Source organism: Arvicola amphibius, chromosome 3 (assembly GCF_903992535.2).
Source record: "Arvicola amphibius chromosome 3, mArvAmp1.2, whole genome shotgun sequence".
Lineage (NCBI taxonomy): Eukaryota > Metazoa > Chordata > Mammalia > Rodentia > Cricetidae > Arvicola > Arvicola amphibius.
This window is the reverse complement of record NC_052049.1, coordinates 130,821,222-130,834,065: the sequence shown is the minus strand read 5'-3', so window position 1 is coordinate 130,834,065 and position 12,844 is coordinate 130,821,222. Positions and strand designations below refer to the sequence as shown.

The following is a 12,844-nucleotide window of genomic DNA, read 5'->3' as shown; positions in this document are numbered from 1 at the left end:
ATGGGGAGGTGCTTAGTCTTACTGCAACTTGATATGCCATGTTTTGTTTATACTCATGGGAGACCTGCCCTTTCCTAAACAGAAATGGAGGAGGAGTAGATTGGGGATGGGAACAGTGGATGGTGTGGGGAAGGGACTGGGAGGAGAGGAGGAAGGGGAAACTGCAGCTGGAATATAAAAATAATAGCAAAAATTGAGAAGCATGCTTGGACGAAGCCACCGAAGTCCCTTGGAGTGAATATCAGCAACCAAGGTCTGTCTATAGCCCCTCTCTGGAACTGTGTGTGCTCTTCTCTGTAGCTCTCCACCTGGACCATTCTTGGCCCATCCTTCTCTCCACAGACCATCCTTTTCAGCCTCTTCGCATCCACAAGACACAAATAGCAGCTCCACCATCCAGGCTCAGGCCGCACCTCTAGACAGATACTCTGCCCTTGATTGTCTCCTAGCACAGACCAGAGCCTCCCTCTGCACAGATGTCCATCCAGGGTCAGGGACAGAGTAGGGGACCCACCATGGAGATGCTGGGGCAGAAGATTTTCTTAAGAGGTTGCTAGAGTGGGGAGGAACAAAGGCAGATTTTTTAACTTGGTATTTGCTAAAAGCTGCTGTGACATTCTGAGCTTGGCAGGAAGAGAACAGCATGCTGTCCGGGACTGGAGATGTGGCTCGATTGCTAGAGTATTTGTCTGGCATACATGAAACCTTGAGTTCAATCCCCAGCAGCCCATAAAATAGATGTGGTAAAAGTAGGCATGGTAGCATGTTCCTGTAATCTCAGTACTCTGGAGGTAGTGGCAGGATCCGAAGTTTCAGGTCATTTTGAGTTACATAGTGAGACCAGCCTGAGCTACATTAGATCCGAAAAGAGGGAAAAAAAATGAAGACAAGGTTTATTGTCTGAGAACCCCTGAGGTCAAAGATGAGGTCAACCAGGGATGCTCTTCACTGTCTCTAGTGCTATGGCCTCCCTCAAGGTCTCTGTCTACCACTCTAAGCCGGCAGGTACTTCTCTCAGCGTGACCTAGGAACAGGGCCCTCTGTGGCACTCCTTGTCTCTGCTCATTCAACCAATGCCCAGACTCTCTTCTGCAGGTTCGGATCTGGGAGATCCCTGAGGGCGGGCTGAAACGGAACATGACTGAGGCGCTCTTGGAGCTCCATGGACACAGCCGGCGTGTGGGGCTGGTTGAGTGGCACCCCACGACCAACAACATTCTCTTCAGCGCTGGCTATGACTACAAGGTGTGGGGCCCGGGTGTGGGGCAGCCCGGCTAGCTCTGGCTCAGTGAGGAGGGATGTGGTGGGGGTGGGGGGGGAGGATGATAGCCTAAGCTTGTTGACTGGCGTGGTCCATTTGCTCAGTCATTCATCCAATCGCTCGTTCACTCTGCATGAGACTGAGCATCTCCTGTGCACACTTCTCCCCCCCCCCCCCCCCCGGGGACCTGGGGCCTTAAGGCATCTTTCCTATCTTCTCTGGAGTTTTGCGGACTAGAAGAGAATGCTCATATCCTTTGCCTGGTAACTTCCTAACCAAGAGATAGCCACACATCCTGGTAGGAAAAGTAAGCAACCCAAGCTGCAGGGGTACAGGGCAAGTTGCAGCCCCAAACCCTATCATGCCCACCATCTGGGTCCAGTCCTGGGATGTCTCTCTCTGTTTCTTGAAGGAACCAAGTCAAGAATGGTCCTGGGACCTGTTGGGGAAGCTCAGTGGATATATGCTGGTTACTTTTCTGTCTGTTCTGACCAAATACCCAACAAGAAACAATTTCAGGAAGGCATTGTTTTGGCTCACAGTTGGAGGGTATATCCTTCCATGATGGCAGGAGCATGAGGTAGCTGGTCACACCGCGTCTGCTAGGAAGCAGAGAGGCATGCTGGTGCTTAGCGGGCTTTCTTCTTTTCATTCAACTGCAGCCCACGGAGCAGAACTGTCGACACAAGGTAGATCTTCCCACCTCAGCTAACCCGGTCCGAAAACTACCTCACAGATATGCTCAGAGCATTGTCTTCTAGGCAGTCTTCAGATCCTGTCAGGGTGATGATCATAAACATTGGAGTGTAGTTGAGATGCATCTGCCTCTCTATACAGAACCCTCGGCAGTATGCCTGTATCCCACCACAGCCCAGGCCTTGTGCGGGCAGCTCCTGCCAGGTCTGTTGGTGTGGATGGAGGGCAGGCACCCAGGGCCACGGCAGCTGCTAACGTTACCTCCTGCATATCTGCCTTCACAGGTCCTCATCTGGAACCTGGACATAGGCGAGCCAGTGAAGATGATTGACTGCCACACAGACGTGATCCTCTGCATGTCCTTCAACACAGATGGCAGCCTGCTCACCACCACGTGCAAGGACAAGAAGCTTCGAGTGATTGAACCCCGCTCAGGCCGTGTGCTGCAGGTGGAGCATTTTGTTGACGGGGAGGAGGTGTTAAGAGGCTGTAGAGGAGAAGGGGGTTGTGCCCGGCCCCATTTGCGCTCCTCTCCCACACCTGCTGCTCAGCCTGTTGGCTTAGGGCCGTTCTCAGCCTGTAGGAATGCTGACTTGTTCTGAGCAGGAAGGAACCAGAGGACTAGAAGACTCTTTCCTGTCATAGTGACATCTCCTCTAAATGGGGTTCTTCAGCCTCTGGCAGTAGACCTGAGTCCCTGGCAGTAGACCTGAGTCCCAAGGGTTAACCAAGTCCCATCACCGGTAAAGAGGGAGGGGACTTTGAATTCACCACCCAGCCACCTGCACAGGATGATCCTGGGGCAAATGATACGTGACTCCAGCTCCACAGATGGCTCCACACGGGGAGCCTGGTGGTGAGGTTATTCCCTGAGTCTCAGATTAAGAGGTCTGAGTGCTATTTGGGAATTACCAAGGATGGTTTCTTGAGTTCTTACCACATGGCAACCATACAGCTCCAGAGGATGTAAAATATGGATGGGCAGGACAGGGGATGGGGAGTGCTTGGTTAAGAAGAAGAGGTTGATAGGTTTGTGCCTACCATGCACAAAGCCCTGGCTTTGATCCCAACACTGTCTGAAACTGTATGTGTGGTCCATGCCTGGGATCCCAGCACTTGAAGACAGAGGCAGGAAGATGGGGAATAATTCTTTCCAGGAAATGTGTGGATTAATAAATTAAACTCACCTTCCCTATTTCTGCTGCTCTGGGTAATGCAGGGCTCTTGCTTCCTGATTCCAGGGGGTTCTTGGGGAACTGCCATTCCTTTCAACTCTGTACAGAACCACATGTTGAGGGTCCTGGCTCACCTATAGTCTCTGTCCCCACCAGGAGGCAAACTGCAAAAACCACAGAGTGAATCGGGTAGTGTTCCTGGGCAACATGAAGCGGCTCCTCACGACAGGGGTCTCCAGGTGGAACACGAGACAGATCGCCCTCTGGGACCAGGTCAGCCACAGGGATGCCAGCAGGAGGGCAAGGAGAGGCAGGCAGCCTAGATCTGAGCAGAGCGAGGTCTGTGGTCTGGGTGCCTGGGGCCTCCATGCTGGTGGAGGAAAAACACACCAGAAAAGAAAAGGGCTGGAATGAGGCCTGTGTGGAAGAGGGACCAAGAAGCGGTGCTTCCAAAGGTCTTATCATCAGTCCATCCTGTGCGGAGAGTGGCCAGGACAGGGCTGCCTCAGGTGGAGCTTAGATGGTACTCACAAACCCACCTGGACATGGGCGTACATCTGGGGCCCCCAGGGGCCCCAAGCCACTGAGTCGTTTTTACATTACCAACAGGAGCTCGGCTTGGCTTCACTGCCCCAGCTCCATGCCCATTGGCATTTCTGTGCCACCCTCCAGCAGGCCTGGCTGGTCTCCTGGGTTTGTAGGGTGGTGGCCACCCTTCTGCCGTCTTCTTCCCTGTCCTCTCACCCACCTCCCCTCCCCCAACCAGAGCGGTATAATGGGCTAGTGACCAGGCCTGGAGGTCAGCAGTGATGGCCAAGTGAATGCCAAACCCCTTGTGTGGCTTGAAGACAGGCCCATTTTCTGTTCTCAGCTAACACAGAGGACAAAAAGCCTTTCCTCAGGTCCATCCGGTTTCATGCTGGCTGTGTTCTGAAGAGAGCTCCCCATGGCCCAGACAGGTAGAACTGGGAGTGGGCTAGAAGGCCATGTGGTGAGAAGCAGGAGTGGCCATCTGGGTTTGGGTTAAAGGAGGCACTTCCTGGGAAAGCCAGGTCCCTGCTGGCACAGCCTCTGATGGCATCACCAGCAAGGACCAGACAGAGACCTCAGGAGATGGATCCTGGGACCAGAAAGGCTTCCAGACCATGCCTAGCCCACCTGCGAGATGCTTGCAGCCTTTCTTCCAACCCATGTCATTCCAGCATCCTGGGGAGTCTTCAGAGAAGGGGCCAGTAGCTCTGGTGGCTGTGCTGGGAAGTGGGAGGGGGCGTGCTCTCCTAAATGCGAACTGACCCACACCCCTTCCCTACAGGAGGATCTGTCCATGCCAATGATTGAGGAAGAAATTGATGGACTCTCAGGCCTCCTGTTCCCATTCTATGATGCGGACACCCACATGCTCTACCTGGCTGGAAAGGTAGTGGGGTGAGGGAAGACAATCAATTAATGGGAGACTTCAGTCCCATTAGATCTTCATTCTTGCCTTGCCCCTCAGAAAACCAACCTAATCTTTGTGGCTACCCACAAGAGTCCAGCCCCTGGCTGTCACCACTTCCAGCTACACCTCTCTCGTTTAGCGTCAGTCACTGAGAACTCCTTACAGGACAAGCTGGGGCGGAGGAATAAAGATCTAACCCTGACGTGTAGACAGTGACGAATGGCAGAAGAGGAAACACCCGACAAGAGATCTTTGAATATGGACACTTCAGAAAGTCTCTGCCTACATGATAAAAACCAACTACACCACATATAACACAATGCACACCACACTGCACATATACATTCCATACAGACTGACTGCACTATACATACATACCACAATATATGCTACGCAGCATGTCACACAGACTATACATACATACATGTCACATAATGCACACAAGCCACACACCACACCATACATATACACACACCAAACCATACATACTTGCCGTATCACACGCATCCCATACATCACACCATATACATCACAGCATATACACACCATACAAATATACCATGTTACACACAGGTCACATACAAACACACAGCACACATATCATCCAGATATCACACATCATACAGATACATACTGTGAGCACACATACATACATATCACATGTATACCATCCTATCTCCACCCCTGCCTCCAGTAGAGCTACCAAGGTCTAAACTACAGGTCTCCTTGGTCTCCTGGCCACTTCCGAAGCCCAAAAGCAGCTCTCTTCTATAGCCCCCTGGGGCTGGGTTTGCTGGACCCTGCCCTCCATCCTCACTGCCTTTCTGCTACCCTCAGGGGGATGGCAACATCCGGTACTATGAGATCAGCACAGAGAAGCCCTACCTGAGCTACCTCATGGAGTTCCGCTCTCCAGCCCCACAGAAAGGCCTAGGTAAGGACCTGGCGATCCCTGGGATCTCAGCATTCTGCGAATGAGATGGCGTTGGCATATACCTCACTCCCCTTGACACAGTAGTCAGACTCCAAGGCCACACTCAATGGGCTGGTGGGAATGGGACCCACAGGTGCTATTTTAGCCAGCAGCTGCCCCTAGAACCAGGGCATCACTCATGGCACTGCTTGGCCATCTCTGTCCAGCAGCAGCCTGCAGGGCATGGCCTCTGTGTCTTCTTCTCCATCTCTGTAGATGGGGACACTCACTCCAGAGTGGGTCTTACATGGTATGAGGTTGCTTAGTGGCTCTGAAGTCAGGACTCCAGCCCCAAACTGCAGCCCTGGCCTGTCCAACAGAGCAGGCAGAAGTTCCACCATTATCCTAAGAGTCCAGCTTCCAAAGAGGGAAACAGAAGATTGTGAGTTCAAGATCAGACCGGGGGCTGTGAAGTGAGACCCTGTGGCAGTGAAGAAAAAGAGAGGAGGAGAGCTAGTTGGAAGAGAGGGCATTCTAGAATTCTGTTTGGAAGAGCAGCGTCCATTCTGGTGGGAAACATCAAGAGCCCTCACTCACACCCACATTAAGAGAGAGACCTGCCTGCACTTGCTGCCAGTCAGGTGTCTTTGTGCTTCATTCTCCAGTGGCCTCACCACACGGGGCCATTTCTGCCCAAACAACCAAAAGTTCAGAGTTAGTGATTCCCCCGAGGACTTCTGTGTGGAAAAAGACAGAGTCCCAGTTCCAACTCAGTTTGTGGAACCGCAGGCTGAGCTCTGAGTACCCTGCCTCCTTGGAGAAGCCATTCTACTAGGGGCATCATGGCTAATGAAACACAGACAAGACACACATGTACTGTTGGTTCTAGAAGATAAACAATGGAAGCCCTCTCTTGGGCTGTATTGAAGCCGCTGAATGAGTGGGGGATGGGCTTTGCCCTCCAATTTCTTCAGACTGAGATTCAGAGCTTAGAGAAGGACAGTCATCCCAGAAGGTGCTGGGCCCTGCAGCCTTGCTATAACTTTACATGTTGCCTTTGAGGCCAGCCTGAAATATGTAACCTTGCCTCTGCCCTCCCCACTCAAGGAAGTGACCATCTAGAGTCAGAGACTGACTCAAGACATCATGGTCACCCTCAGTCCTCTGGATGGATTGCTGCCCCCAGATAAGAACATTAGGCAGTGAGCAGGAACAGAGAGATTCCCCATAAAGCCATGCCTCTCTTCGTAGGTGTCATGCCCAAGCATGGGTTGGATGTGTCTGCCTGTGAAGTGTTCCGCTTCTACAAGCTGGTGACACTCAAGGGCCTGATTGAACCTATCTCCATGATTGTGCCCCGGAGGGTGAGTGGGGCTGGGCTGCAAAGGGTCCCATGCTGAACTGTACAAACCAGAAGCCAAGAAAGAGCCAGATAAAAGGTGTCATGGACTAGAATATTCAGGCTCTACCTGGGGCAGAGGGTGGAGGACACTCTCGGGTGCCGGATGGTTGATTTGCATAAAAGGGGAAAGTTCTAGAAGGGAGGCACGGGGAGGGCAATGACAATGCAGGAATGTGCCTGGCTGGATGGCCAAGGCTGTCTCCGCAGTCCCCAGAGATCCTTCTCTTCTCCCTCCTTCATGCAGTCAGATTCCTACCAAGAAGACATTTATCCCATGACACCAGGCACGGAGCCGGCTCTAACCCCAGATGAATGGCTGGGAGGCATCAACCGAGGTACCTCAGCAGGCAGGCTCCACAGAACGGCCCAAGAGGCTACAGGCTCTGCCTGTCCCTAGTTCACCCTGCTTCCTCTGCATGATCCCCTGTCCAGATGTCGCTTCCTTCCCACACAGCCAGCTCGGTGCAATGAGGCCCCCTCACTCTACGGTCCTCCCTGTTAGATGACACTGTTTCCTTTGCCTTTTTAGATCCTGTGCTGATGTCTTTGAAGGAAGGCTATAAGAAGTCTTCAAAAGTGGTGTTTAAAGCCCCCATCCGAGAAAAGAAGACCGTTGTCGTGAACGGCATAGATCTGTTAGAAAATGTCCCACCCAGGACAGAGAACGAGGTAAGGTGCAGGGTCTCTCCCACGGCTCGGGAAGAGCCAGACCTTTATGTAGCTACTATGAGCTTCGGGCTTAGAGGCCAGCTCTATTCTGGGACATTTTTCTTTCAGTGACAAATTCTGGAAGTAGCATGTGGTTGGCTTCCTTTGCCTCTGACCTCAATGACTAGAAGCTGGGAAGTCAGAAAGATCTGCCCCCTCCAACCTCAGATTCACTGACACAGTGAATTCATTGAGCATCTCCTCATGAATCCACCACGGAATGTTACTGTCAGGTGTTGCCATGGGGATTATAAATTACCAATGAACAGGATCCAGCCAAGCCTCATCATCAGAGCCCACTAGCCTTCCTGTCTGTCACGTTTGCTGCCTCGGTGCAAGAGGATGAATGTCTTTGAAAGGCTTTTTGTACCACCTAGAAGGGGTGCAAGCCCATTGTGGGAGAGCTAGAGCGGAGCCATTCTTGACCATGCCCTCTGAAGTCATCTCCATTCAGTTTGTACAGCCAGGCCCACATGCCAACACAGCTCAGCTCAGCTCAGCTGGCGGCTTCAGATTGCCTACTCTGTGCCAGGCCCTTGGCCTGATGCAGCTGGAAGAGTGATTGGCTGAATGAGCCCATCTGTGTGTGGATACTGGCTCTGCCATTTCCTGGCTGGGACAGAGTGAGTTTCCTGACTTTTCCAACTGCTGTGACATTTAAGAGACAGGGCATGAATACCCAGTAGTCTTTGCAGCTCATGCTAAGTGCTCAGAGAGGCCAGCTGTGCTAGCTCTGTATTGCTGTGTGATAAAGTCCCCCAGAGAATATTAACTTCACTCCAAGTATTAGCCACTTGTCTCATTGTTGTGACCAAAATACCTGAAGGAGCCAGCAGAGAGTGTTTATTTGGGCTTACAGTTCGAGGGGATATGGTCCATTATGGTAGGGAAATCATGTCAGCATTAGTAGGAGACATCTGGTCACATCACCTCCCCAGTCAGGAAGCAGAGAGTGAACAGGAAATGCAGCAGTTATAAAACTTCTGCTGTCACCCTAGTGACCTACTTCATCTGGGGCGACATTGCCTCCTAAAGACTCCACAACTTCCCTAAATAGCACCACCCATTGGAAACCAAGTATGAAACACATGAGCCTCTGGGGTGCATTCAACACTCACTTAAAGCACAATACCTCACAAAGGTTCGTCAGCTCATGGAGTCTATGGGTGCCTGTGGTTCAAGTCTCTCATGAAGCTGCAGTTATGTTAGCTAGGGCTGCAATAACATCCCAGACCCTAGGTAAGGAAGGACCCGCTTGGATACTCATTCACATGGCTGCTGTCACATTGAGGGCCTCAGTCCTCACTGTCCTTGCCATATGGATTTCACTACATGCTAGCTTTAACCTTGGTAGCCAGCTTCCAATAGAGCAAGAGAGGAGCCCAAGGTGGAGCCAAAGTAGTTCTGTAATCTAATCTGGGGAAGACACATCATTGTTCCTGTCATACCCGATTAGTAAACACAAGCTCTTAGGTCCAGTTCAATCTCAAAGGGGGAGAATAACACAGTGCCATCTTAGACTAGGCTGCTGGTCCACAAATGTAGGCTCTCGCCATCATTAATAAAAACCAGACTGCATTCGACCTCAGGGATCGCCTTAAAAGAGAACTTCACAGGCAACTTGATCACTGGCATGAAATGTGTGTATGTGGGCTGAGGATGTGGCTCAGTGGGTAAAATCCTTGTCTAGCATGCTCAAGGACCTGGGTTCAATACCCAGTACCATATAAACCGGGCATGGTGATAGACACCTGTAATCCCAGCTCTTTTGAGATAGAATAGCCTGAGTTAGAGACCTGGGAGAAGGAGGGGGAGAGGAAGAGAAAGAGATGTGGGGTTATGTAGATGTAGAATATTTCTAGAATGGATGAAGTCTTGTGATAAACAGGATTCTTTTCAAAATAGCCAGGAGGAGGGTAGCACAGGGTAGTGGTGGAAGAATCGGAGTAGGGGTGAATGCAGGCACTATGGAGTTTCTGGTACTGTTTCCTAGTTTTGTTTATACTTAATATTCAGTCTTTAACACATTTTAAAGTACTCTGCCTTTTGAATGTAGAAATGTGGGTTGTTGAGATTGCCCAGGTGAGAAATAGCAAGGGTTGGAACTCTGTCTCAGTCCTGAGGGTGGAGAGGAAGGGCTGGAGGGGATTAAGTGGAGTGACATCTGGCTACTGAGATGTCCATCTGGATGGACCTATGGATGGGAACATTCACAGGTTCTGTCTTGAAGAGCAAAACAAGCAAAAGTTATTAGGAGCTGGGCAGGGTGGTATATACCTCTCTGTACCCCAGCACTCACACTCGGGAGACAGAAGCAGGAGCAGATGACATTCAAGCTATCCTCTACCTCATAACTTGAACCATAAGAAAGAAGAAAGCGAAGGCAAGGAGGGAGAGAGGGAAAAGAGAGAAGAAAGAAAAGAAGTAGAGGCAGGAGAATCATGGGTTCAAAGCCAGACTCAGCTATATGACAGAGTGGGCTATGCAGTGAGATCCTATCTCAAACAAAGGCTGTAGGTTCAGACCTAAGAAGGGGAAAGCTTGAGATGCTAGAACCTGGGCTCTCTCGGGCAGGTCAGCTTGGCCAGAAGGCTTTCTGTTCTCTCCTCAAGGGTAGCTGGGAGCCCTGGAGGGATGAGCCTGGAGAATAATTGCAGGGAGCTCTGGGTTGGCTGTCCCAGGGTGGCAGGAGGCATGGGAAGGTAAAGAGGCAGGGCAGGCCTGGGTGGGGTGGGATGTCTGAGAGCCCTGGTCCTCCAGAGTCCTCCTCACCAGCTTTCTCCCTGCACCCCTTGCTGCACCCCAGCTCCTCAGGATGTTCTTCAGGCAGCAGGATGAGATCCGGAGGCTGAAAGAGGAGCTGACACAGAAGGACATACGGCTCCGTCAGCTCCAGCTGGAACTGAAAAACCTGCGCAACAACCCCAAGAACTGTTAGCCCCTCCGCGGGCTGTTTTCCAAGCCAATCTCTCCGTTGTTTCTACTGGTCCCTAAACTGCCCCTTATCTATGGAGCCCAGAGACAGGGCCTGAACTGGAGCTGGGGACCAGCCGGTAGACCCCGTCTACCACCTCAAGAACTGGAAGCTGACCTTTGACCTCCTGACTTCATGCTAATACCAGTCCCCTTGCCTCTCCTGGAGAGCCCACCCCTGACTGGCAGCCCCTTTCCCTGCAACCCCATGAGCCAGGTTTCCCCTTGGCTCCCTGCAGGATGCCCTCCAAGGGATGGAGAGAGCAGGATTACATCCCGATTTAGAACTTGAATCTGTCCCCTGCAGAGGGGCTCCCAGGACCTGTCTACACAGGGATTAGTTGCTCCCGGTTCCCAGCGTCACATCTGAAGCACAGTGAGGTCTGGGTTGAGGGTGGAGTGCTCTGCCCACCTCCCGCCTCATTCTGCTCCCAGCTGCCCTGCAAGCTCAGTTTGTCTCAGCCAGTGGCGAGCACCTGGCAGCCTGCCCTTTTCTTTCTGAACTCTCCCCCACCCGCTTGTCTTCAGGGAACGAAGAGGACACTCTCCAAGGCCATAATGACCCCTTGCCTTTCCCCCGTGATTCTCTTCAAAGCTCTTACGCCCCTTTTCCATTGACTTTGTGATCCAGGCAGGGTAGGGATTAGTGGCCCCATTTGTCAAATGACAGAACTGAGGGTTGCAATCAGGTTTCAACTTAGGAAATCATCCAAAGGGGCAGCAGCAGACAAAGTACCCTTGGCATCCAGGCCCCCTGGCCAGGGCCTTTCCCAGTGTATTGAGATGCCAATCCCTTTGTGGACTTCCCTAGAATGAGGCCTGGAAGCCGCTTCTATCTACTGTCTGCCCAACACCAGTAGTGCCAACATGCCATACTGCCCGGTTGAGGCCCCTCACACTCAGTGCCCCTGGGTTCTCCTGACCTGTTCTCTTTGCCCTCATCGCCCCCCAGGGGGCTCCATCTGAGATGAGGCCTCTTCCTGGAAGCTGAGGCTGAGAAGGGCAGAGCTTGGCCCTAGGGCAGGCAGAGCAAGGGTCTGGTAGCTTCCAGGGATGTTCTGCCTGTGTCTCCGCTGCCTTCCCCTTCCCACTTTCAGCCTTACACACGCAGGATGACCACAGCCACTCCATCCGCACTGCACTTTGAAGTCTCCCAGATTTGTGACACATAGATCTCACTGACTCTCACATCTGCCCTACTTTACAGTGACGGAAACAGGGACATGGCCCTCGGGTGCACAGCTCTGAGATGCTACGTCTCCTTTGGTCTGCTACAGGCTTGCTTTATTCCCTTTTCCCATTCCCCGCCTACCACACGGAACTCAAAAGCACGATGGCAGTCACCGCCATCTGGGCAGAGGAGATGTGGGTATCTCTATTATTGCCTGGGATCTGCTACACACAGACGCTCCTTGCCTGCCCTTCCTGAGGCCACCCTGCAAAACTTCCCAACCACAGTGGCCCTGCTGGGGAGCTGGGAAATGAGATTCCCCAGTCTTGGGGGCTCTCCTCTTCAACCAATGATGTTTCTGGCTCCCAGCCTGCTGAAGTAGCTTCTCCTCCGGCACCACCACAGCTAGACTTCCCGCTTTCATCGCCTCCTCCACACTTCTGGAACTTTCTTTCTTTCCATCGACCTTTGTGGTCTTCTGTGATTATTTATGCTGCCTCCCAAGGATAGAATTGAAATAAAATGTTTTCACTTATTAAGCTAAGGCATGGCCATGTCATTTAGCCCCAGGGAGATCCTACTTTGGTCACCACACTATCCCTATGGTTAGCCTCACACTCACGGCTTCTTCGTCTTTCTGAAATGACAGCTACCGGACAGCTCTCCCGTCACATCTGTACAGCTCTCCCGCCACATCTGTACAGCTCTCCCATCACATCTGTACAGCTCTCCCATCACATCCTGTACAGCTCTCCCATCACATCCTGTACAGCTCTCCCACCATATCTGTACAGCTCTCCCACCATATCTGTACAGCTCTCCCACCACATCTGTACAGCTCTCCCATCTTATCTGTACAGCTCTCCCACCATATCTGTACAGCTCTCCCATCACATCCTGTACAGCTCTCCCATCACATCCTGTACAGCTCTCCCACCATATCTGTACAGCTCTCCCACCACATCTGTACAGCTCTCCCACCATATCTGTACAGCTCTCCCACCATATCTGTACAGCTCTCCCACCACATCTGTACAGCTCTCCCACCACATCTGTACAGCTCTCCCATCATATCTGTATAGCTCTCCCATCATATCTGTACAGCTC

At 51.9% G+C, this 12,844-nt stretch overlaps 1 protein-coding gene across 1 annotated transcript in view; it reads left to right on the top strand.

The window, feature by feature from the left end:
• The window catches only part of Coro2b (coronin 2B), a 107,515-nt gene extending 95,234 nt beyond the window's left edge, over nt 1-12,281 (top strand). Inside the window, exons 4-12 of the mRNA XM_038322938.1 lie at nt 1,096-1,245; nt 2,242-2,406; nt 3,289-3,405; nt 4,445-4,549; nt 5,408-5,504; nt 6,735-6,847; nt 7,130-7,220; nt 7,415-7,554; nt 10,400-12,281. Coding sequence (XP_038178866.1) covers nt 1,096-1,245; nt 2,242-2,406; nt 3,289-3,405; nt 4,445-4,549; nt 5,408-5,504; nt 6,735-6,847; nt 7,130-7,220; nt 7,415-7,554; nt 10,400-10,531 — 1,110 coding nt within the window. The 3' untranslated portion in view covers nt 10,532-12,281. The remainder of the gene's footprint in view (nt 1-1,095; nt 1,246-2,241; nt 2,407-3,288; nt 3,406-4,444; nt 4,550-5,407; nt 5,505-6,734; nt 6,848-7,129; nt 7,221-7,414; nt 7,555-10,399) is intronic.
• Nucleotides 12,282-12,844: the final 563 nt, after the last annotated feature.